Genomic DNA, 27035 nt, shown 5'->3' on the forward strand with positions numbered 1-27035 from the left:
TCCAGCTTTGTGCTGCCCAGGAGAGAGAAAACCAATCCAAGCCCAGATTCCATCTGAAACCTCTTCCACATGACTACACAGGTTCCTCCCAGCCTTGCAAACCCTGCCTGGATGCTTCCCCCACCTAAATGTGCACACTCAGCCCTGTAGGTGATGGAGATCAGCCTTGAAACCCCAGGATGAGCAAGGCGCTGCCCACAGGAGATCCGGTTTGGCAGCTCCCCTCACCGCAGCCTGTGGAAGCCAACAATAAAAGCAGCACATCTGCCACTGAAAACTTACTGGGTGCACTTCTCATGCACAAGGAAATTCGTGGCATCGTGGTTTTTTAGATCCATCACCTTTTATTCTTGCCAGGAAATAGCTTAATCTTCTACAGGAGAATTACTGCTTAACAAAAAACGCTCAAAGAAAGAAAGAAAACGTTCATTAAACCACGTTCAGTGTGAAACTAGAGGTCTTTCAAGTGACCTGGTGTGGCAAATTTCAGGTTCTTTTTGTGAAAGAAGAGGTTGCCTTAACACTTATATTTGTTACCATTTCAGATTACTTTTTTCAGGGTTAATAAGCTCAACAGCTTGCAAAATAAACAAAAAGCTTAAAAGCACTGAAAGTATTTCTATTAGGTGTTTGTATTTCCATTTGTTCAGCTTCTCTTGGAGTCTATGAAATTGCCAACCTCAAAATATGAACTCCTGCAGCTACAAACAGCAAAGGATTTAACCAAAACCAACAGAAATGGCTTCATTTAAGGAAAGGCCAGCAGACACCCACCCATTCCATAGAAATTAATTGTGTCTCCTCAGCGAGGAGCATCTGTTTCAGGAAAGTAGGACAAAGGCTGGAATGTAGCATAGCCTTTCACATCCAGCGTTAGCCAGATGACCCACAATGGCCTGGAACAGCATCATTCTGACTCTGCTGAACAAGCCAGTACCAGGTCTTCCATAACTCAGCTGCATTGGCATTAACACTTCAAAAAAAAAAAAAATAGTACATCTTTTTAATGTAGCTTCTATTTAGAGAGAGCAAACCATACATTTTGGGGGGATGTTTTCACATTTCACTTCCAGAACATTTCAGTTATTGCACTTAATTTGTCTTTAGTTTTTGGCAACATTTTTGCCAGAAGCCAACTCATTCATGGACATCTACATCTAATTTATTAACTTTGAATGCAGTGCAAATCAAGTGATAAAATATATTATATATATATATATATATATATATATATGTTTATAGAGTTAAACTTAGTCTAAGTGTTTACATACAAATATAGCTAAAACTATAGGTAAAACATTAAATAAATGTAACCTCTATACCACGTATTTTTTCTTAAATAACAGAAAATGCAACCTGACTTTTTTCCAAACTTCTTAATATGAATTTCTACTAACCACAGTGGGTGTTGCATTTTTAAGTGGACTACATCTCACTCAAAATTCTGGATTTCAAGATGCATTTTTAGCAGTCTGCACCAAGACTAATGACTAGATCTAGTTTAATACAGCGCTAGGATGAGATGATACTAAAAATTCTCACTGAGAAGAATGGGACATGTATTAACAAAAAAAGTTAAATTGTTGTGTTTGCAAAGAGAAGAGTAAGGAAAACCAGTGTACTGAAAATGAATTACACAAGGTTAATTAGCCCAGCCACATCCCCATGATGTTTCCAGCTCAAGGACTTTGGAGAGCTCCTCTTTCAGCCCCTTAACCCTGCTATAAGCTGGTATAATTGTAACTGCTCAGAAGATGCTCTTTATATAGAATAAGGCAGGCTCAACTCAAAGGGTTAGTGCAGAAGGGTGAGCTCAACTCTACTTATACTTCATCTGTCATGGTATTTTGTGATGAGAAAGCCCCAAAAATAAAGATGTTGAAAGGCACTTGCCAGCAACAAGACAAAAGATGTAATGAACCAATAGTGAAAAAAATAGCCAACACTTTAGGTGGCTGAAAGCCTTACTTATTCTATCACTTTTCTGAACAAATTTTATTACCTCCACAATCTCAGAAGACTATTTGGTAGGGTGGGGGAAGAGTTTTTGCTTTGCTGAGGTCATCAGGCAACTTAAAGCACATACAAGTACAGACTGCAGAACAGTGGTACTTATTTAACAAATCCATTCTGGGATGCAGCTGCTGACAAATAGGCATAGATAAAATGGTCCTGTTATATGCATGAGGTTTCTACGTGGCAATTACTTAAAATTTACAGCTTATGCACTCAGAAAGTTGAGAAAAATGCCAACACACTTGTGGGACTGAATGACTTTTCACATGCTGTGACTGCACCTTTGAATTTTCACAGAGCAGACACATGAGCATATCTACAATTCCAACTGCAAAAAATCATAGAAAACACATAGATTACAGTAAAAAAAATCACCTTGATATTATCTGAGAACTGATACCTATTACTTATGTGTTTCACAATGAAAATGAACAGAATCCCAAATAATTGAGTCCTACAGAGATGAAAAACACCATCATCTTTGCTTCAGCTTAAACAACTTGTTTCATGGTAGAAGAGGTGGACTTCAGAATTTTATTTGTATTTTTAAGTGTTGCTGGAAAAGTTTTGTGCACACTTCAAATTCTTCAGGGAAGTGGGGAGACAGAAGGGTGGTGGGCAAAAACAAAATCCCTAAAAAAAATTCTTTTCTAGGTACTTGGAATATTTGCATAGAGTCAGATACATAACTGAATTAGGTTCATCAAATGTCATGCAATAATTGCCCTACCTTCATTGTCACTTATTTTCAGTATGGATATAAACTCAAGTACACAAACAATTCTTGGCCTCTCTCATAATTTCCATTTAATTCTGCTATGTTTGCAATGTTATGCACAGATAAAGGTTTTCAAGATGACTTAACCATCACAAATACTATGAAACAACTCTCAAAAAAAAAAAAATTGTATCACTATCATGAGCCTGAATGGCATTAGAACTCAATTTAGCTAGTGTTAACTTAAAAAAGTTAAATTCTAAGGTTCTGAGATCCCATTATCAAGGGATAAAGAGGAGTAAGCACTGTTTACTCTAAACATTAACTATTTCCTTTAAATTCCATAGTTGGAAGAAAGGCTTGAGGTTAAATTCTCTCTGTTTACACATCTGTTTAGTTTTCAGCTGAGCTCTGAAGTGTGAGCTGTCTTGAGGTGTGCTGAAGAAACAAACCGGAGTCACACCCTACACTGAAGTCATACTAGAGAGCCTTGTTTTGACTATATTTGAAATAAAACAGTTACTCTGTGGCAACTGAAACGTGGTGAAAACAAAGAGGAAGTACTTGTAAATATCAAAAGAAAATATCTAAGAACTCAAAAGTGATGCAAAAGCAGCAAAATCTGAGATATTGTTATCAAAAAATGAGGTAGCTCTCTACTGTCTCCTTCTTACAACCTTTCCATAGATACCATGGAAGTTAAGTTGCGTGCAGTTGTCTTTTTTACTAAATCAGATATTAATGTTTAGTATTACCCCATTATCCTTACTCAAATCCAAACTACAGGAAAAAAACACAACAAACACCAAAATAAAAAAAACCAAATCCACACTACTAACAGGTGACAATGGGTTCCTCATGCTTTTGGCCCAAAACACACAGTAATTTCATGTTTATTCAGAATTATGACTCAGCTGATGTAACAAATTTAAAATATCAGGACTTATGGCAGCTGACATAAGAACAAAACAACAAAAAAGTAAAAGCTCAGACGATGGAGAAAGAATAGATAAAGTCACAGATGAAAAGAGAAGAAAATCTGGAAGTGGAACACAAAACTTAAATCAAAGAATGTTGGAAAAAAATAATATAATTTTCTCGCAAATAGAAATGCAAAGTATTTTATGGCTCCTTTACATTGTGGCATTTTCCTGGATTAGAAAGTAACCTTATATACAGTCTCATCTTGCACCTCATGTATAAATTATTCATTGCAATGTAAGCCAAGGGAAAAAACCTACTGTGCCAATCTAAATGATTTCAAACAGAAGTTACCTAAAACTCAGTACCTCATTCAGATCTCATACTGGTAACACTCACTAGGGGGGGGAAAACGAAAAAATAATTTAATGTTATTTTAATGTACTAAGAAAGCAAATCTGAGCTTTATTGATCACAGAACCAGAGAATGGCCTGGGTTGGAAGGGACTTGATAGATCACCTGTTTCCAACCTCCCTGCCATGGGCAGGGACACATTTGATGTTTTTGGAATCATTGTGCTTCCCAGAACCTAAGCAGAACAAAAGAAATAAAGATGGTTTTTATCATATTTCCTCTATTTTGAAATAATAATATTACCCCCCTCTCTCTTCCTCACATCTAAGGATCAAGCAGCATCCATTTTCTAAAAGTTATTTTGGAGTGTTGCAGAATGTTGTAGAAATCACAGGACATTTTCAGAGCACCTGGCTTAAATCAGATTATTAAATAGCATCTGTAACTTAGGAAAATCAGTGAAATAGCAGCAGTTCTAGTTCTAACACCTCACTCTTTCATAAATTCATTCTTAGCTTGCTTTGAAAAGCATGGGCTGGGACAGAAAGACTTATAAGTGGTCCATTTATTTATTGACAGCCCACCTCCAACACAGTACATAAATAATAAATTTTAGTGGTTTTGAATCAAAACACTTGAAAATTACTAACTACTTATAATAAATTCTCCCTCTTTCCAGTCAAATACTTCTTTAAGAGAACACTTGCACATAGAAGGACTCGGTTCAGGGGTCCAACACTTCCTGAGAAAAAAGAGGAAAATGCTGTAAAAATTAAGTACTTGCAATAATTTTAAGTACGTGCTGATCTCCCACACTATGGGCTGTGGGAGAAAGTGCAAACTTCTGAAGGTAGCTGGTTTGATAATCTTAAATTTATAATAGACATTCAGAAACCTTCTGCACACTTGTACCCAATTACAGTTAGGAACATAAATCTATTAACACATCCCTTTTAAAAGCAAATAGTCTGCTAACCAATGCAAATTGAACCACTGTCTCTGAGATGCCATTCTGCACTAAGCAAGCACTAAGCACTGAAGTAACTCTGGCAGTGAGTTTTTATTAGTAGCTTTTAATGGTAAAAACTAAAACCAAAAACACTGGACAAAGTCCATTACCACAAAGAGGATAATAAAATGTGACTCCTGCTTCAGAGCTAAGAATATTTGCTTGTCAGGAATAAAACAGATTTTTTTTAATTTTTGTGAATTGGAGTTGTTTTGGGTTTCTTTCCTGTTTTTCGAAATAAATCAAAACATCTTCCATTGCTTTTCAAACCATGGAATAGCTACTTTGGTGATGCTAAAATCTCACAAAAATCAACATAAAATTAATTATTGCTTTTAACATTGGTAGATACAAATTTGCAATTGTATGGGTACTATTTAGATATTTGACTAAATCCCTAATTTGAGTCAAGTAAAAGCATTTTTGATGGTTCATTATTAAGCATAAAGTACAAACCCAACTTTCTGTTTCAGATTCCACTCTGTATTGCAGCACTTCAGAAGGAATAGGGGAAACAAATTCCATGAAAAAGTGTTTTCACACTCCTCCATTAACAGCTGCAGCTTATTTTTTGAGTAAGTAATTACATACTTAGAGCAAACACATTTATAACTCTGACCTAGGCAGAGCACATTTTCATTTCTTTTTCAGTGCAGAAGTACATTTTCCCCTTATTTCTTTATCTTCCATCTGTTCTTTCAACGTTTTAGTTGAAGCAGTGGTCAATGAGAGGCACTCCACAGAAGTGCTACATACTGGAGCTGGAGTCTAATTAGACATTTATTATTCTGCTGCAACACTGAACACTAATAAAACAAATCTATCTCGTTCCTAGGCAGTTCATTATAATCTAGCTGCACCATTTCCTATTGCAGCATTAATGGCATTGAGACAAGACAGTGATTAAAAATTTATATTTTTTGTAAATGGAATAAAACTTAATAAATTGGTTTTCTTGTTTAATTAATTGTGGTTTATATAGTGCTACTACAGAATTACAACAAATTTCTTCCAGCAATTATTGATGATCTCATTGTGCTGTTAGCAAATTAGTCCCAAAGTGTTTAAGAAACCAACAGTGGAAAAGGATTAAAAAGGTTCACACAACTAAACAAGTTAAACTGATTAGAACAAATAAACCTAAATATAACACCAAGTATAGAGTCTAAAAAGTTATTTGAATTAGCTCCAAAGTCATTCAAACTGAAAATAAAAGGAAGTATATCACCATGCTGAATAAAACTATACCATTTGTTCAATGCACAAGTTCTTTCCCATAAAATACAAATTGTTCACTGAGAAATTATTAGCTGTTAAAGTAGCATTCTCAATGAAATCTGAAAAAATAACTTCTTCTAACATTTAAGACAGCTAAATTAGTGAAAAGTAGTAGCCTGGTGTTCTCAGTCCATACTTAAGAATTCAGCTAAGCAACAAAGATGAAAGAACAGCACCACCTAGTTCTCTATTTAAAAGTTTTCAAATATCATCATCCATTGATTTATTTTTGTAATCTGAATTCACATATGCGTGTGTATTCTGCAATAAAATCTGTCACACTGCCACAGGAAACAATACTAACAAGTTTGTCAGGAGTTATTAAAGCATCTGATGTGGATGCATTACAAGGGTATGCTGTGAAAAAAAAAATAAAATCAAAACCAACTTGCACACGCAAGGATGGCAGAGATTTGCAATAATACAAATCTTGCTCTGAAGCACCACAAACACTGGATGGATTGCTCAGCTTTTCTTATTTCTACTCTTGGGACTATTCCCTAATTTGGCCAAAACACTGCATTTGTATTGATTCCCCTGTACAACAGCCTGACACTTGATAGTGTTCCACATGTTCCAGACACAAAAAATATATTCACAATACACACAGCCCCAATAATATGTTTAAAAACACAGTAATGTGTTTAAAAAACTTTTTGCCAGCTGCTTCACAGTCACTTTTCTATTCTGCAAGCAACAGAAGCCTTTCAGAAATGGGGTAGATATTTCAGGTGTTAGCTGAACTGAGAGTTTTCATGCGAAAAATTCCCCTTTTAGAGAATGAGATTGAGACAATCCAGAGGTTTGCCAGGAGGCAAGAGCAGCACCTAAGAAACTGCTTACTCCTTCTGGTCAAACATCTTACCCAGGTTGTAGCAGCGTGCCTGCCAATGTTTAAATTTGATGTTGCTACACATGCAGAGCAGTAATTCCATTTTATAGACATGCTGGATTTCCTAAGATCTCACTCAGATCACGAGGACATAACAGCAGTGGAAGTATATTTCTGAAGACATCTTCTGTTTTGACATTGATATTCATAAGTCAACTCCAATTTCTCATATCAATATACATTTCACTGAATCTTTTCTGTAAGCCTCTTAATTCACACAGAGCACAAGTGACATTGATACTGGGAGTATTCTGGGTCCTACTGCATTCTACAGTGAAATGGCTTGTCCTGTAACATTAGAGAGAAAATGGGAGTTAACTGCACATACCAAGTGCTTCAGCTGCATTTGAATGAGATGCTCAAATCAAGCAATTGATTTCTCTTAACTCAGAATGAGGAAAATTAAATGGGGCTACGCTGAAATGCTCTCATGCAGTACATTTGTACCAATCTGCAGAAATCCATCGCAATTCCTGGTTTTCCTGTGGTGACTTCTGAAGTATTTTCAGCTCTCATATTCACCCTGTCCTACTTATGCCTGTAGGAAGTCCTCCACGTTTTGCTGACATAAAAAAAATCAGGTGAATGGACAAAAGAGACTGGAGCTTTGTGACCATCCCTATAAAAAGCATTTGAAACCAGTGTCCCTGGCAGGAGGCAGTGCCAGGGACTGACTCCAACTGGCTCTCCTCCTCACCTCTGTTCAGCACACATTTGAGGAAGGCAGAGAAGTAGTGGGCAGAAAACACCAATAATTAAAAATAAAACAAAACCAAACCGAACTCTAGCAAAAAAAAAAAAAAATTCTAATCCTGCTGTCACATCCATCTCAGGCAATTTATCCTCAAAGTAGGAAGGTTGTCCTCTCACAGCTTCTGCAGAACGCACTTCCCCTAGAATCTTGACTTGTTTCATTCCATTTCCTGCAGAGGGGAAGAGGTGCAAAGCCACAGCAGGAGAAGAGTGAAAAGTCCCAGTGCATCCTGCAAGCCTGCAGTCATACAGGGATTGTTCCAGCCTCATCTTCACAGAGGTCTGGGCCCTCCACAGCAAAGGCTTCTGCGTTAAGTCCAGAGAGGGATGTTTTATTCCAAGAGAAATGGGCTGTCCACATGTCCTGTCCTCCATCCATCCATCCATCCATCCATCCATCCATCCATCCATCCAGGTATCATCCATGAAGAACACGCAGGCTCTGTCCTGGCACAGCTCACTCCTTGCAGAATTGACACATCAATGTAAACAGATTAGACAGGATCCAAATTTGAGGCCTTTATCCTCACAATCTTAAGAAAGCAAATCCCTCATGCATACAGAGCAGGGCTACTGCTGTTTCCCCACCATAAGCAGCAAGCAGAAGGAAAATAAAGGTTTATTTTTGTTTTGTTTTGTTTTTTTTTTGCTGGCAGTCATCCTGCACAGACAAGGCCTAGAGGGAGATTAATCTGCATTTATCTGTGACCAGCTACTCACATATTTTGAAATTTATTTCTGAAGATATTTACTTTCTATAAAAAAGTTCAACCAATTAAAAGGAAAAAAAAACTATTATATTAAATCTAAACAAAAACTTTTCATTTGTTTACTTGAAATGATAGAGACTACTAGATTCTGTTTTCCTGTTGGGGTTTCTGGTATATTTCAGTTTGCAAGAGACATAGTCTAAGGAACATTAAGTGCAGCTGCACTTGCAAATCCTGTGGTACAGATATCACAGTAAATGAAGAATATCCTTCATAGCACATGTTCAACTGCCTTCTTTATCCAGATTTCCTGTTATTCCATTTTTCATCATATCAGGAAGAAATTGTTCTTTTGCAGAGCAGAAGTATCACTTCTAACAGACAAAAGCAGATTTGTACAAAATCTGGCATAACTCTTTCTCAAAATCCAAAGACAGCTTGGGAAATTCAACAATCTCATTGTTTTCAAGAACTCTTCTCCTCCCCCTGTCCCCAGATATTGCTTCCACAAAATATATAAAAGTCTAGTCACTTAAACCAATGTTAGATTCCAAACTATTTGAAACTACATTAATCTTATGGGCTAAGCATGTGAAAATCCCATAAATAGGTCTACAAGCCATTAAGGTTTTTTTATCTTTCATAAATAAAAACAAATGGCCCATATATTTATATTGATTATATGCTTTCCCAGTGGCTCCCAAATTCACCATTCAGAATGCAGCAAAGCAGTAATGATTTATAATTTGAAAAACAAAGATGGCTTAGGAAGCTGAAAACATTTAAATTTTTTTCTTGTCCAATTCTAAAACTCAGACTTATTTTGTGGGCAAAGTACTGAAATTACGTGAGCTTTGGACTATTATTTAAGGAGTTAATGAGTTTTATTCACTCTAAGAACCAATTTTGCATTTTACACAGCAAAAAGAAGTATTAACCAAAAGTTGGTAAACCACAAACATTACATTTACTGAGGAGAGATATGCCACATACTTGACAAAAAAATCCATATAATAAGAAGAATGGCAAATAGTTCTGCAGAAGATGGGCAAATACTCATTTTAACCTATATTTAAATTGCTTATACCCTGCCTGTGTTTGAAACCACACCATCTTGACTGTGTTAATACAAGCAGCAGTCAAGATTTGCCCTAAGACATGTCAGGCTGAGGACTCCAGCCTTTAGAGAAAACACAGTCTTTAAAGCTAATTCACTGCCAATTTTATACCAAAACATGAGAGACACTCTTTTACTATACAATGTCCTGTCAATTATCTGACTTGGTATTTAAGTTCTGAAAAGCTTCTCAGTGTTAGGTGATGCCACTTTTGCTACAATTGGTTTTAAATTAAAATTGAAGGGATTTCCTCTTGACTGCACACATGTAATTTGTCATTGACCACAACCACCACTGAACAAGATGGCACATCTATATTCCTCCATATCAGCCCAAATCTCACCTATTTTTCATAGTGTTACAAAGCTACACTATACAAGCCTGAAAACATCAGTAACACTATTATAAACCTGCAATGGGAAAGTTAAATAACTGTGAAGTTAAGAGAAAACTGCAATGCCAAGAAGATGCTTCACATGTCATTTAAGAAGTGGCGTGTTAGTTTAAGGTTTCCTCCAAAGACAAGAAGTTCTTTGATTCATTCTCACTACTATTATTCTTAGTTGCTAACAAAAGAATTCATATAAATAGAATATTTCAACATATTATACCATTTGATGACCTGTCACAGATTTGGGAAACTTTGTTAGTCTGATTAGCAATCAGTTTAGTAAGTAAAATTTATAGTCACTGCATTGATTCTCCAATTTGCAAATGGCTGCACTTCAATGTTTCTGTGTATTTGAAGACATGAAAAATCTCATTCAGTTAAAGAAATTCAAGAGTGAAAATAAGTGTTTTCATTTATCAAATTAAGTCTCACTTTCTCTGTATAAATTGTGAAAATCAATGGAGAATTATTCACTGCTCTCGAGTGTACCACAATAAAGCACCAACCAGCATGTCAAGATTTTAAGTTCACATATAAAAATATATTAACACTCAGAGAAGGAAAAAAGAAATCTTTAAAAAGGATAAATATGAAATGAACTTGATGCTAGAACATACTTTTTACCATCTTTTAATTAAAATAAATTTGATTGCTTCTGCTTCAACTAGTACAGCTTTTTCCCTGGTTAGGGACTAACCAGAACTGCCTCCCTGCCTCGCAGCATAGCAGGAATAAAAGCAGGTCAAGTTACACTGTTAATCCAGCAGATGTAGGTCAGTTTGGGATAAATATCTGAGCAGACAGAAAATACCACACTGCCCGTGCCTACTACAGCTGCTGCTGTGAAGTAATTTGGTCTTACTCTCTTCAGAGCTGTCAGTCAGTGGCAGTTCTTGAATCTCCAGTGCTGAACTTGGGGAAAAAAACGGGAGTTTTAGGATTCCAATGGGTCTGTACAGCTGCACTGCCTATTCAGCTTCTGCCAGAAGCAGCAGCAATAATGCAGTGCATCATACATTGATGATAAAGGTGTAACTGTATCTTCAAAAGTGGTCACAGATATTTTTTGCATGTAGCAGCAGAGTCTGGTTCCTTCAACTAAGGTTCAGTAATTGAATAACCATGATTAGAACCATTGATTAATACTGTGGCATATAAGAGGTTTAAAACATCACCAGGATATTTTTACCTCTAACATAAATAACAATCTTTCCTGCACTATCCTTCCCAAAAAAACTGTTTACACAAAGGTGATGATAGAGGGAATATCAAAGCTATTTAAACAACCTCCATACTGGATATGTGATGACACACACTGCTTTACAAAAAACCTAAACCTAGCCAAATCCATTCAAAAAACAGAAGAAAAACTGTAGAGTTGTTCAGGAAGGTACCTCCACATGAACAAAATTTATACAGCAACATGTTCAGCTCTGAAAGAACTTTAGGGGTTTGAATTGAGGAACATACACTATAATTATTTTACTGAAACTAAAGAGCAGCTGCCTATGCACAGTTAATAATCTCTATCAGCTATTTAAGGAAAAAAAAGATAAACCCAAATTGAGTATTAAAAAACAAAAAAAAAAGATGAAAGCACAAATTTATAGTAATGTAAAACTATATTAAAACTGATTTGCTGCTACTTTAAATGCAAAAGTTACAAAAGCACTCACCCTCTCCAAAAGCCATTTGATTAAACTAGAAACCAGTAAACACAACTCAGTGTTGGGAGGAAATTGTCCTTCCCTCAAAAATCCTCAACTTGTCAAGACAGCAAAAGCATTCCTAAATAAGACTTACAAAGGTCCCAACATCTCTGTTTTGCAAATAAAAGGACAGCAAAGGATGCAAGTAAGATTTTTTTTTCTCACATTTACAGATTAAAGGGAAAGGAGATGGGAAAATAGGTAGAGAAACCGCCTACATTGTTCACTAACCCCTCTGTAGCTGTTCTGAGTTCCACATGCTGGAAAGCATTAAAGGAGAGCACCAGAAGAACAGCTACAGAGCCCCCAGTGTTCTGTCCCTGAAATAAATGTTCTCTCCTCCTTTCAACCCCCTTAGAATGCTATAATGATAGTGGCTTATGCATTGATATTTAAAGCACCCATCCTGAGCTTAGCATGCATTAACATAAGAGAAACTGCAAACATTTGGGCTTGGTCTTTAATTTTAATTTATAAAATGAAGGGAAAAGATCCTGAAATAGGTTCAGAAGAAGAAAAAAAAAAAAAACCACAAAAAAAGCCACAATATTAAGGACGCTTGCAAAGACACCCACAATCATTTTTGAAAATACTCAGTTCTTCCCAAAATGCTTTCATTATGTAGATGGATAATTGCTCAAGGGCAAATTCCTGAGAGAAATCATGATTTCACAATTTATTCCTTGCCACTGGAACGTGATATTTGCCTTTCTTCCTTTCAAACACACCTCAAAAACTCCTTGGGAAGAAGGGATATGCTCATTAAGAACATACTTAATATCATTGCAATCCCAGAGGATGCACACACTAAACTGTGTCTAATAGTTTTACCATTCTGCATTTGTTTTGGGATCTGTATTTTAAAAAGCATGTCAGTGGCAATCTCTGTACACAAGACCCTGTATTGTTTTGAGAGGCCCTAACTTTTGGGAGTTTCTGCCTGCTGTTCAACTCAATTAGAACAAAATTGAAGTAATCCTTCTTTCTCTTGGAGAAGGCATTAAGAGGACAATGACCACATCTCCTATTTCTACACTTTTAAGTGTTAGATGGAGAGGGAGTCACTGTTCCAGTTCAATCAACCACATTCTGGATGGTTATACTGCTCTTCTTTTTGGCAAGCACCTGATGTCCACGTCCATACCACACATGACTGCTGTTACCATTTACCTAATCAACATTTGTAATGTACAGGAGAGAAAAGGAAGAAAAAAACCCCAAAACCACCTCAAAATCCAAGCTTCAATTTAAATAGCAATATTAAAAGAATAACTCCTATTAAGAGAATAATTCTTTGGTGGAAAGAATAAGGGTAATCTCATCCAACACATTTTGTCAATAGCAGGATCAGACCAGAGGGATGAGAGAGCTAATTATGAGAACTAAGGCTTCTGTAATAATAAACTATAACTTAGACATTTGCAGTACATTATCATGGAATTGCAACTGACAAGTAAATTTAAAAGCAGAGGCAGATTCACTGTTCTACATCTCTGAAATATGATTAAAAAAAAAAAACTAACAGGAAAGTAGAGGAGAAAAATGTATTTGCTTCAACAGAGGTGCTTCTGTTAATGAGCACTTCCATAGAGTTACATCTTTGGTGACAAACTTCAAAACTGTTTACTGCTCATTTCATGGTAGAAACTTGATAAACACTTAGAGTGCAAGAGTGATAAATATTTGAGTGAGTAATCCCTATTCATGTACTCCACAGGGAAGTCGTGGGCCATCATCAATGGGAATATGGATTTAGTTACTTCATGTTTTAAACCTGAACTGCTATAAAATGACTAACAATAAAAAGCCACAAAGAAATCAAGCAAAATAATTCATAAAAGATGAACCAACCTGAGAACTAAGCAGCTAATAAGCCTACCAAGCCCTGGTTAGATTGATGGAAGTCATATAAAGACAGACACCATCAAGTAGAGTGAAAAATTTTATCTTTCAACTCGTGTCTAAAATATTCCACATCAAGACTGTACTAAAACTACTGTATTTATTATGCAATTTTGTATGCCCTCACAGCACCAACAGAATTAAAACTCCATGCATTTGACTTGCTGTACACTGTATTAGCATATGAACGCTTAGCTGTCAAGACAACCCCTGTGCAGGCAGCCTTGGGTTGCCAAGGCTTTGCCAACAGAAATCCAGCTGAAAATTCAAAACAAACTCTAAACACACAAGATATTGAGTAATGTGTAACAACTTCATCTTAAATCAGCTCAGATGATCTCATAAGCAGTCATATCCATGTTTGCCCAGGTTTGTTTGCAGGTTTTTTATTCTGCTTGTAACAGATCCGGGCTAATGAAAAAGAGTCTCACCCGCCAGCAATTACCTGTCTTGGCTGATTTGTTGCATCAGTGGCCACAGTTTCTGACAAATTAAAGAGTCCCTACATTGTTTTCATTAGTAGACAGGTTGCAAGCCTTTGAAGAGTCTGAAGCAACCGCACTGAGAAGATTTTCCCAGTGTTGGCAAAACCTTGGACGTGGATCGTGTGCTCCCACACATGGCACTGCCCAGAGCCGAGCACATTAAGGCATTAGATGCCATTTGCATTATCACACAGCAGGGGGCTACAGCAGCTACAATTCCAGGATAATCCTAACCTGTATCTGTATCCTATGAATCCAGCAGAACTATTTTTATTGTAGCAGTTTCTCACGTGGCGACTCTCGACAATAACGAGCTTACCCGTCAGGTTGCATAACAGCAGCTCAGATGAAGCGCTTGAGTTATTCTAAAAACGTGCCTCCCCTTACAACTGTTAAATTTTGTTTAACTACATTCACAAAGTCAAAAGACAATCAGAACAGAAAGGAAAAAAAAAAAGTAAGGTTTTCTGTAAACATAAATAACAGGTTAACCTCCTGGGACATCATTTAACCACTCCAGGCTCATTACAGCGCTCAAGTTAAGAACAGCAGCAGCCAGATATCCCCACTCTTTCACAGCAAACGCTGGAGAGGGCAGAGCAGGCAAATAGCATCCCCAAACTCAGCTGACAAACCACTTCCCTGCTCCTCCACATGTTCTGACTCCCTCTCCCACCTCCTGGCTCCCCTTGCACAGCAAGCAGCTGACACTGCGCTCTTGTACTTCTTGTCTGCCTCCTCTCTGAAGGGACTGCTTGCTGCTAATGCTATTCCATGCACAAGCTGAGAACCATTATTCTATGTCCTCTTCCCTCAGCTGATGCTTCATCAATACTCAGGACAGATTCCTTGGGCAAGTCACTCCACAGATCTTGCCAGAAAGGGAAACTTCCATACAGGACACATGTCAGCTTGACTCTTTGTCATCTTGTCTTTAATTAGCTTCAGTTCCACCACCAGAAACCAATAATTACAGAAGTGTTTCAGATCCTCAGGACAAAGATGTTATTCCCATCAGAGCTGACAGAAAAACCTGCCTGTCCCACAAACAGAAAATTTGAGGAATCTAATAAATCCATTGAGCCACTTGACTAGACAGTCTGGGGAAGTAAATCAAGCCAAAGGAAAAACTACTTTTAAATGCAGCTATTAAGCTATCAACAAGAAATGCGTCTAATGGTAACTGTGTCTGCTACTTCTGTCAAAATAAATGGCAGAAACTAACAAACAACATTCACGAAGTTGCACTTTAAGGTGGACTGAAGGAATTTGATATTCTGTTGCATACAGCTGCCACTGAGGACAGTCTTATGGAATGTATTTATTCATCTCCTCCATTCTCCTTTACCTCAGGAAACAAGGCTTGGAGAAATTACTTCCTCTCACTTCTGCCTGAGTGTTACAGGTTCTTTATATCCCCTTGAAAGAACACTCTGCTGAAGTGTGGTACACGGAGAGCCTAAGTATTTCTGACTGAAGTTTTAATCAGGAGCTGAAAAAATAATTGTGTGAGAAACCGAAGAGAGGGGAGGGAGATGTTTTACACACTCAGAGGGCAAGCTGGGTAATGTGTTAGACATCACTTTCTCCCATCTGCAAGGACAGGCCCAATCTGGTTATTTTCACACAGTCACAGTCAGATTTTTTGCACTACACCCCATTTCTTTGCAACACGTTTTTTACCTGATGCAGTTCACAGAGTTCCATCCTGCCTGGCACGCTCTCTAAACTGCAGTGAAAGACATCACTGTTTTTAATCACTGGTTTACTCTTAAAGCCGCGCCGTGCTGAATGCGGCTGATTGCATCTCGGCAAAGATCAAATCCTCCTCCTCCAGCAGCAGCCCCGATTTTATTGGTGACACAAAGTCAGTCCAGAGCCTTCCCACCCCCAGCCCCGTTGCAGGGCAATGAATTGACAATTCACAGGGAGATGTGAGAGGCACAGAGGAGCCAGCCCCCAGGTGCAGCGCGCCGCACATGCCCCCATAAATAATCCTGTATAGCACCAACACAGCGGCTCCTTGTGCCGTGACGTACCGGGCAACCCATCAACACCGGCAAAGAATACAAATAATCCGCCCGACGGACGCGTCCTCCGCCGCTGCCCAGCGCTCTCCCTTCCCCTCCCATTGCTCCTCGGCCGGGAACTTCCCCGCGAGGTGGAGCGGGGGCACTCGGGGGGTCGGGACCGTGGGGATGGATGGCAGCGGGGGAGGCTCCCAGAGTCAGGAACACGGGTGGTTCCTGTGCCCCCGCTCCGGGCTGCCAGCCGCGGCTCCCTCCGGAGAGCTCGCCCGACACATGACGCAGCCATGTGAAACGCGAAATATATTGAACTTGACGTGAAATGGCATGACGGAGGAGAGCGGGGGGAGAAATAAAAAATAATAGAAAAGGGAAAAAAAAAAAAAAACTACAAGGCCACTTAGTTTAATCGACTCTCCGCTTCTCCTTGCCACACAGAAATACCGAGGGAAGGGTTGGGAGATGCCCCGGAGGAGCGGGGTCCGCCGGCGAGTTGCACCGGCGTGGCTCCCCCGGTGGCTCAGTACCCTCCGGGCCCGGGGCCGCTCCCCGCTCGCCATCCCGGGAGCGAAGGGGAAACTCCCGGTGGCAGCGCGGCTCGGCGGCCGGCTCGGCTCCCGCTGGAGCGGGAGAGGGCTGGGGATGCTGGGGAGGCTCCTCGGCAGGCGAGCGGTCACCTCGCAGCGCGTCGCGGGGCTCCCCTGCGCGGCGGCCGCTCCATCGCGCTCGGCCGGATAACGGGAACGAGGGGGAGCGGCGGCGGGCGGGCGGCACGGAGAGGGGGACACATCCAGGGAGAGGGAGACACATCCAGGGAGAGGGGGACACATCCAGCCCGCAAACTAGCTGCAGGATGAGCCGCCTAGGAGCAGGATGGCGAAGGGATCCGCGCTCATCCGATTACCCTGCGCGCACATTCGATGCCTCGCACACAGACACGCACTCCCGGCGGCGGCGGCGGCGCAGCGAGGCGCGGGCACCCCCCCATCCCGCCGCCCCCCGCCGGGGGGGCACGGCTGGAGCCCGCACGTTTCCCCGGGATGCCGTGGCAGCGCACACGCCGCCGCTGCGGCCGCACTCGCACTTTCGGGGGGCACGTTCGCGGCGAGGAGGAGACGGCCATCGGGGGGGCGGCTGCGGGGGTCGGGATAGGTGGGGGAAGAAGCGCGGAGGGCGAAGGAGGGCGGGAAGAGGCAGGCGAGGGAAGAAGGGCAGGAAGGGTTAACAGCCGTGCGGCGCTTCAGCGCTGGATAGCGCTACCCGAGCGGGAGGCTGGGGGCGCACGGCGAGGGGGGCGAGGGAGGGAGCGGGTCAGGAGTGGGGAGGGGGGGAAATCTGGGATGCCCCGGGCCGCAGCGGTGCCCCCCCGGCGTCCCTCCCTCCCCACGCGTGGGGCAGGGGTGGGGAGGAGGCGGTACCTTGTACGAGGATCCCGCAGAGGCTGTAGAAGCGCAGGAGCGCGCCGGGCTTCAGCCGCATCCTGGGGGCTCCCCTCGGGCTGGGTGGGCGCCAGGCACGCAGATCCGCAGCCTCCCGCCGCTCCGCTCTCCGGGCGCTTCCTTCCCCCCGCAGGAGCCGCCGCCGCCGCCGCCTCCGCCGCAGTGTCTCCCTCGCTGTATCCAGTGGGGTGAGGAGGAGGAGGAGGAGGAGGAGGACCAGGGTCGCGGGGGTGGATTGGGGAGGGAGGAGGAGGAGGAGGAGGAAAGAGCGGCTCTCTCCGCTGGCTCCGGCGCTGCTGGGCAGGTTCAGGTTCCCACCGCGGAGCGGTGCCAGGTGCCCCCGCCGGCTCCCCTTGCCCCTGCCGGCGTGTCCGTCCGTCCGTCCTGCTCTCGGCTGGCCTGCGGCGAGCTGTCCCGTGCGGTGCCGCCGGGGGCGGGGGGATCCGCAGGGGCTCCGGCTCCGCTCCCGCTCCGCTCCAGCCGCTTCCCGGCGCGAGACACAAGGGCAACCTCGGCTCGCCCCGCCCCTTTCTGCGCTCGGGCCCGCCCCTGGGCCCGGCCCCCGCCACACCCCGGCCCTCCCTGCGCCGCGGCCACGCCTCCGCGCTCCCTTCGGCTCCGCCTCCGCCGGCCGGGCCCCTCCCCTCAGGCCCGGCCCGGCCCCTCGGGCGGGCGCGTGACTGGCGCGCGGCGCTGCCCAATGGCAGCAGCCCGGGGCAGGCCCGGCAGCCAATAAGAAGCCGCGTTACAAAGCAAAGGGGCGGGCCCCGCCGCGGGGCCCGCCTCGCGCGCTTCTGAGTGACAGCCCGCCCGGACCAATCGTGGGGAGCGGCGGCCGCGCGGCGGAGCCGCAGCCAATGGGCGGCGAGAGCGGCGGGGGCGGAGCGGGAGCGGGCGCTGTCCAGGGCCGGTGCTGAAGCGGCGGCCGCGCCGGGCGGGACGCGGGCCCGGGCCGGGCTCAGTAAGGGACGCGGGCCCGGCCGGGGCTCTGTGGGGGACGCGGGCCCGGGCCGGGCTCAGTAAGGGACGCGGGCCCGGCCGGCGCTCTGTGAGGGACGCGGCCGCTTCTGCCGGCCCGTGCCTGAAGCCCCTTCGCCTCCCTCGGTTCTTCCTCCCCGAAAGCAGCGGATGGAAGAATCGCCGGCTCGTGGCGACGAATCCCGTGCAGGTGCCCTGACCGCGGCGGCGATGAGATCCAACCCCGAGCATTGGCGATAAAGCTCCCTGGACTTTGGGCGGACTCTGCGTGGCGTGGACAAAGTTTTTTTCTGTGGAGGGTTTCTCCTGAGGGTTGGTGGCATTCAGCTGGTGGTCTGGAATTGCTAATGTTCCGCTGAACGCCATGAGAAATGCAAGAAAGCAGGCAGCCACCTCACCTTTGTGCAGCTGGTGTTTAGCACAGCATTTTGCACAAGTGAAATCAGAATATCTGGGTTTGAATATGCTGGATCTGTCTGTAAATACCCCCTGGAGGAATTGTGTTGCCTTATCCCATAGAAAGCAGGATTCCCCTGCACCCAGATAATGACCAGACATTTCTCCAGGTCTGGTTCCATCCTTTTCCTGTTGAGGTTTTCTCTCCAACACCATGCAGAATGTTTCCCACATTAACTCTCTGAATTCTCACCTTGATGTCCCAGGCTTTGACAGCACTTTGTGGAGATAAGTGGTGAAATAGTCTTCCCTACGGGAGAGGGAAGCTGTTTAAAAGCTCATTTCTCTGAAGGGGGCACGGTCTCAGATCGTCAAGGAAATGCAATCAGTTGTCAGCTTCACCTTGAAGAGCTTGCACTGGAAAGTTATGCATTCTGCAGTCATATCCTCCACTTGGTTCATTAGCAAGTGATGATTATGCCTGGCAGCAGTTGAGACTGCATCAGGATTTATATCAAGTTCCCCCTATCTCCAAAAAGATGCTCACATAAAAAACAGAATCAAATTAAAGAATCACCTTTTAAAGTGCTAGCATTCGTATGGTTTGGTAGCAAAGGACCATCCATCTCCGTGCCTTTGGAGAGTTATGTTAACACTACAGAGCACTGGAATATCCCCAAGGACAGGGAAGCATTTGTGTCTTCCTCTAAAGCATGAGTATATATTTGCTTTTTTTAAGGCAGCCCTATAAATGTCAGCAAATGTTGGTGTGGGTTTTGTTTTTTTTTTTTTTTGGTTGGTGGTTGAGGAAATTAAAAAAAACAATTCCCACAAATCCTTCTCTAAGGCAGGACTGTAATCCATCCTAAAGTGCTTTTGCATTAATTATGACAGTTGGTAGCTCTGTACTTTTGACAAGACTTACTTTTGGTTGTATTGTTGTTCCAGGAAACATTATAGGAGAGATGCAAGAGTCTTCTTAGCTTAGTGATTAAAAGCTGTAGGAAAGGGTCCCCTGGCAGGTTAGGAATGAAGTGCCTGTCTGCACATCGTGGGGTTTTCAAGTCTTTGCCATATCAGTACACTTGGAAAAGCTGATCTGAGTGTTTAGAAACACCAGCTGAGCTTTTCTTCCCAGGATTCACTGACAGGGACATCATGTCACCCCCATGTCAGGAGTATAACCAAAAATTGCCATTCTTTTCTGGCTCAAGTGGGTTTGAAATGAGTTAACAACATGTTGATAGAGAAAAAAAATCCCAGCAAAAGTCCCTGGGTTTTTTTTACTAATTATACATCTGAAAAAAATGTGTGATTAAAATCATTCCAGCTGCCAGATATGATGCCATGCTTCTCCTGATTAACTCAGAAGTGTTAATTTGATGGTTTCTGTAGGCATAGAAGCACATCTTGTGACATCCAGTGGCAGCTGTTATCTAAACAAGCTTTGCAATTGGTCTGTGGGGCAGCATGGCCAGAAGCTCCAATGCTTCCAGACCAAAGGGCAAGAGAGATTCTTGAGGAAACACACTTCAGAACAGAGTAAAGAGTAATACCCTAAAATACCAATAAGAAATAACACTGAAAATCAGATGCAGAAGGCAGACATTCTATCACAAACAGAAAAATGTTCTTCTGCATTATCCTGTTATTCACCAAGCTGACATGTACAAATATTCCTGATGCTAAACAAAGCAAAATAGTTTAATCCCCAAATGTGATTCAGAAGGAGTCCTCAGGTATTTCCTCTTACTAATTGGTAAGTAGCAAGTTCCCCAACTTATCATAAAATCACCCCAAAACAGCAGCTGAACTCCACCCCTTCTACAGTACCTCTAGAGTTTGCCCTGAAGGACAAACAAAATCTGAAGGGATAATAATATTATTTTTAATGATGCTCCTTGATAGCATCAGTCTTTAGGGAGGGGAAACCCAAGGAAAACATACATTAGGCAAAATATGATGGTTTTGTTGAATTCATCAAATGGCGGAAGACGCATAGAGAATTTATGGAGAGAGAAACTTCCAGAGTTACAAGCTGGGAAACAGCTCTAGAAACAATTGTTCTATGCTATGTCCTATAATACATATTTTAAAGTAAATTTAATCTAGAGGGTTGCAAAGAAGTAGTCACAATATGGTTGCAGAGTACCAAAACCAACTAAAGAAGCCCCACAGGAAATAAGGAGAAGGCAAGCTGCTGGTGACAGAAGTTAGAGACAGATTCTATCCTGGGCTACAAAACTGCTAGCCACTCATGATCACATTTGAAACAGCAGTTTGGAAAGTAACATTTATTTACATGTTTCAGTAGGAAAAAATCTTGTGAGAAAACCCCCTAGCCTTGAAGAAATCTCTGGCTGTATAGCAGCCTCTTGCATTTGTCCTTAACAAGTGCTTAATGCTTCTTTTTGCCCCACCATGAGCTTCCCTCATGTGGAGCATCCCTAGATCCAGGAGGGATCACAGGAAGTGCATTTCCCTGCCCAGTGCACCATTCCTGGCCCATGTGGAAATCAGAGCCCCAGAGTTCATCCCCGGAATCTGTGCATTTCCCTTTTGCACTGCCTTTTACCTTGTGTTTCAGCAGCTACAGCAGAAGAGTTGAGGTTTTGTTTGTTTTTGTTGCTCTTTGGGGTGAGAAATTTTGAGTGGCTGAGGTAAGTCGCTGCTGTTTTTCATGGTTTGGGTTTGGTGGAAGCTGATTACTAAAATAAAAAAAAAGCCCAGATAACATTTACTTACCAGATGCCAGCAAAAATGCAATGGTTTGAACAAATACTGTAACTACTAATTTAGTTAAATCTATCCAACTGTGAAAATATATTGGCATGAATAAAAATATATAGACATGAAACGCATTGCACATTTTTTTTTGTTTGAAAAAAAAAAAAAATTGGCTTCAGTAAAGAGCAATTGAAGTTTGAAAATATGCTCCAGAGAAGAAATGTGTTCATTTCCATAAAACATATTGGTGTGTAAATATACAGAATGTATCAGTTCCAGAGCAATATTATGAATTCAGTGAAATTTTGTTCTGTGTTAGTTAGTAAGATGAAGCAAGTAAAAGGAATTGCATGCTGTGAATACTACATATAAAATATGTGTGGGATGAAGTCCCATTTATAAAGCAATTATAAATGTGAGATATTTCACAGACTTTTGGAGTAGAAAAAAGTCCATAAAACAACCCTGTCAATGCAATGCCAATGCAAAGTAAACCAAGGTCAAACCTCACTGGTATCATTCTCATTGAAAAATACCTAATCTACATTTCGAGTTGGTGAATATAATTGCAGAAGAGAATTACCAATGATGAGTGGAAGCAGAATTATCTTATTCATTACCTGACCTCTCATCCATATAATTTGTGGAATGAAGACACAGAAAAAATGGTGCTGTTAACATGATTCTCCATAAATTCTAGTTAGGTCTCCCTCTTCCTAGAGTGTTTGATAATTAGCAGAAATGTGTGCTCTCCTATGCCTTCTCACCCTCAGCCAAGAAGTCACTGCTCGAAGAAATGTTACTTCCCTACCCAAAACGACAGAACGGGGGAGTTACACAACTTTAACAGCTTTTATAACATTATTTCCTTCTGGTTTTAAAAATATTCCAGCCGTACTGTGGAATGCAGAGAGTGGTTGGGCACTGGAACCCCAGGGCAGTGGTCACAGCATCAAGCCTGACAGAGCTCAAGAAGCATTTGGACAATTGAGGCACGTGGTGTGACTCTTGGGGTGTCCTGTGCAGGGCCAGGAGTTGGACTCAGTGACCCTGATGGAACCCTTCCAGCTCAGGATATTCTCTGATTCTCTCATTCTGTGATCCTTGCAGGGCCCTTCCAATGCAGGATATCCCTATGATTATGTGCCATGCATGTCACAATTAGCCACAAAAACATATTAATACATGGAATTAACTAGACACTCATTGTGTTTTAAATGTGAACAGATTCGCACATAGTTTAGAATACATCCCAGCTAATATCTTTGGAATATGTATTTATCCAATTCTCTAATCAACTTTTTTTATTTCTAATATTTTGTAATTTTTAATTGCTTTGCTTTTTATTACTTACACAGAGATTATGTGATGTGTTGCACAAAACCTCTCTTGCACTCAGCTGAAGTGACAAAAAAGTATTCAAAAACTCAGTAAGAAGGGAGTTGTTCTTTCTGTAGAACATCATGTCATCCCTTTTACTTTCTGAACAACAGCTCCAGTTAGTGACACCAGTACAACGATTTTCTCACATGTTCCACTAGTATAAAGGAGGCTCTGGATATTTATATCCAACATTTTGGTTTTTTGAGACTAAGATTTTCCTACTAGTGCATCCTAAATTGAAAATGTTTTCAAATACAAGTCGAAGTATTTTAACTGAACCAGAGTAAGACTCATAGAATTGAACAAATACATCCATTTGCCCATACTAAAGACTCCTAAAATATTTGTTCAAGCACATCAATTCTTTTTAAAAAACAGCTCTAAGAATTCAGAGGACCTTTCTGAAAAAAACATTTCTTTTGCTGCCTCTATGAAAATTGGCCCACGGCATAAACCTTGGGGAAATACAAAAATGCACACAACTGACTTTAAAGATTATAGCCTTTATTTTTCTATGTATTCTGTCTCTGCTCAACAGTCTCCTAAGAATTGGATGATCTAGCAATGAAATGCAGCTAGACTGGGTTACCAGTGCCCTTTCCAGCAATGGGAGTGAGACTGTAATTCTGTCAGATGGGTGGTGTTAGGTACCGCAGCTAGGAGCAGAAAGAGCAGACTCTGTTTGACCTGTGTCTAACCAGCTCTGACGCCACAATCGCCCCTCTTGAAGCCCTGCTTTACTGTGTTCCGGCTTGCACACCAAAGAAACCAGGGAATATGAGAATTGTGTGCTCCAGTTTTTGCTCTTCTGTTCAGTCAGGGTTCTGAGGGCTTTAATAACCCCTAATGATTCTGTTCATCTGGGGTCTCTACCCACACTCGTGGGCTCAGGAGCTCTGTTTGAGCTGAGCTGTGTTTGGACAGTTCATGTCTCCAGCCTAGTCCTCCTCCTATTTGATTATGGAAGATTTTGAGCCAGATTTCAATCAATTGCTTGATGCTGTGAGCGCTGATCCCAACCTTGGCCTTCTCAGTGTGATCTCTGACCTGCTCCTGCACTCTGATGTTGCCTCGCAGCCTGGCTGGGCTCTGCTGAAACCTCTGGGTCTGTCCTTGCTCCAGCACTGTGAGACTGGGCATCCCTGTGTTCCTGGCTCACCTTTCCTTCTTGTTAACTCCCAGCAGATGTAGTCTGAGACACCACAGCTCCCAAGGAGCTGGAAATAGACCCAGGTCTTTGGTTTCAGAGATTTGTGTCATCTTTTGATCTGCTGACGCTAGGCAGAATCAAAAGGATGTCATGTGGTACAAAAAAAAAAAAAAAAGTACAGAGGAAAAATCCACCAGGGAGGAACGTAAAGTATATTCAGACAAATTATTTTGGGAGACGAGCTCTAGAAAAGTACAAGTGTGATGGAAGGTCAGGGTAAAATTAGGACTTTAAATTATAGGTTGAATGTATGAAAAAGGCTGGCATAAGGCTGAGGTTGAAATCTGAGGGAAGATAAAATGTTAGTAAGGACAACCAAGGTGATGAGAACATGTTGAGACCCCAGAATGGAAGGAGTTTGTGTCATCCAGGTGAGGAATTTAGGACCAGATTATCTAGGAAATAAGAAGGATAAGATAAATCTGAAGGCAAAGTAAAGCTTCAAAGAGGAACTCAGAATCCCTGAGTCCAGAAAATTGACTGAGGAGCTATGGGAGGGGGAGCATGAGTCAAGACCAGAAAACAAGTAACAAAGGCAACTGTGTGGTGATTAAAAACCAAAAAATAAAGTGCAACAGTTAAAAAGGTGAGAGCAGAAAAAAGAAGACACAAAGAACAGAAAGAAAAAAGTCAAGATTTAAATAGCACAACTTAGAAAGCATGAGCTGAGAAGCCAGAGGAATGGAAAGGGGAATGATAAAAGTAGCTACTGATAGATGAGACAAACAAGGAGAATAACAAAACTTCAGGCTTTAAATAAAAGGAAGAAATGTCGGTGTCCAGATTGTTTTGCAGGGCCCAAAACTCATTGTATCTCACTTTCATAATGCATCTGCTTTTAGTAAACATCTGAGACTCATGATCAAGTATTTATGAAGTTACTGTCTTCTCTAGGAAACAATAATTTTCTATATCACTCCCTAACTGATGAGTTGAAATGAAAAGGTGTCAGGTGGATTTAAAGGCTCTATGCCTTCTGGTGATCAGCATGGATATCAATGTGAGAACATTTTTTCTCCCTCATTCGCTTCCATGAATTTTAGGGAAATACATACATTCACTGTACATAAGGATTTTACAGTTAGGAGATGGTCATAACGAAAGAAATGAACTTGTTAATTATACAAACTTTATGTTGTTTTTGCATTTTTATACGATGAACTAAAACTGCCTGGCAGATCTTCCTTCTGTTTTATTCCATGCCTTGTCCATCTGTTGTCCTGTTCCACCCCTCCTCCACATAACACAAAGCCTTGGGCTCAGTCAGCCCAAGAAAAGGCTCTGGGGATGATTCATGGGTTTGGGGAGAAGGGAGACACTGATAGATACAATCTCTAATTCATTAACCAGAGAAAAACCAGAAAATATGTATTCAATATGGCAGAGGTCTGAGAAAAGAGGGAAAGACAGTCTCTGAGTAACTAAATGAGGCCTTTGAGAATTGGATTATGTTTCACTATGCCTCAGAGTTCCTCTCTGATGTTAGGTAAGTCACTCAGTCCAAATGTTTTTACAGTGCTAATAAATTGATATTAATGCTCATTTTCTCAGTTCCTAACTTCGTACCAAAGAGCCTTATCTGCAGAAATGTGAAGTACTGCAGACATCCCAAAGCCGGTGTGAACTGGACTAAGAACACGCAGAGCTGTGTAATGAAAATTGGCCACTTGGAATTAGTGGTTACCTTTGACATTAATCTTAATTAAATACTTCATTATAATGTATCTGCAGAACGAGGACAAATTAAAGAAGTTGCATAGGCAATTCTGGATCCCGGCATTTCTTAAGCCTTTGATTTTTCAATTTTAGTGATGTTAATATAGCTTTGTATACCTATTGGTCATTTATTAGGATTCAGGTATTTACTTTTTTTTTTATTAGCTTACTAGCTTTGATTTAGTTGAAATATTTGCCTAACACTTTAAATCTGTTATATCTCAGAAGCATAATCATCATGAATAAAGTCAGTGAAAGTTCCAGGACTTTTTTTTTTTTACCCTGAAGAGTGTGAATCTCTTGTATTAATCCAATAAATCACAAATGGACACAGACATTATGACTACTAAGATAAATAATGACTTACATTGCAGCTTGTTAGTGGCTCAAACTGTGGAACTGACTTCACCCATCTTTGGAAGAAAAATAGTGGAAATATATGGGGAAAGAAGTAAACCAAAAAGATTTGTGCAAAATGCAACAACTTGTCAGTCTGTTGAACTGTTGTTTCAGAGTAGGTGAGAGGTGTCTGTCACTGTAATTGCTACATTGTTTTGCATGTAAATATATATATTTTTTAAAGCAGATTTTTTTATTCAAGATCACATTGAAATGCATGTGAATCACAGAAATATATGGAATACAATGTTTATAAGTTTTCTAGATTTATTTTTTATGAAATGTGGTTCTAGACCTGCTAATATGTCGTTTAAGGAACACGACATTTTAAGAAGTGAACACAGAATAGTTTTTAATGCTTTTAGAAGATAAAAATGCAGTAAAGTGATTTATTATATCACTCGCCATTATGATAAAGGACAATGGAATCAGAGTTTGCTCCTAGGTGAAAAACAGAACTAAGAATTTTAAAAAGTGTGTTGCAGCCATAAAAAACTATAATA

The 27035-nt window shown here is 41.4% G+C and overlaps 1 protein-coding gene across 3 annotated transcripts in view; it reads right to left on the reverse strand.

Annotated features, from left to right (window-relative positions):
* CADM2 (cell adhesion molecule 2) overlaps positions 1 to 18187 on the reverse strand; it is a 571723-nt gene extending 553536 nt beyond the window's left edge. For all 3 annotated transcript variants that reach the window (XM_059493329.1, XM_059493330.1, XM_059493328.1), the window contains exon 1: positions 17703 to 18187. In XM_059493329.1, the coding sequence (XP_059349312.1) occupies positions 17703 to 17763 (61 nt within the window). In that variant the 5' untranslated portion in view covers positions 17764 to 18187. The remainder of the gene's footprint in view (positions 1 to 17702) is intronic.
* Positions 18188 to 27035: the final 8848 nt, after the last annotated feature.

Source organism: Ammospiza nelsoni, chromosome 2 (genome assembly GCF_027579445.1).
Source record: "Ammospiza nelsoni isolate bAmmNel1 chromosome 2, bAmmNel1.pri, whole genome shotgun sequence".
Taxonomy (NCBI): Eukaryota; Metazoa; Chordata; class Aves; order Passeriformes; family Passerellidae; genus Ammospiza; species Ammospiza nelsoni.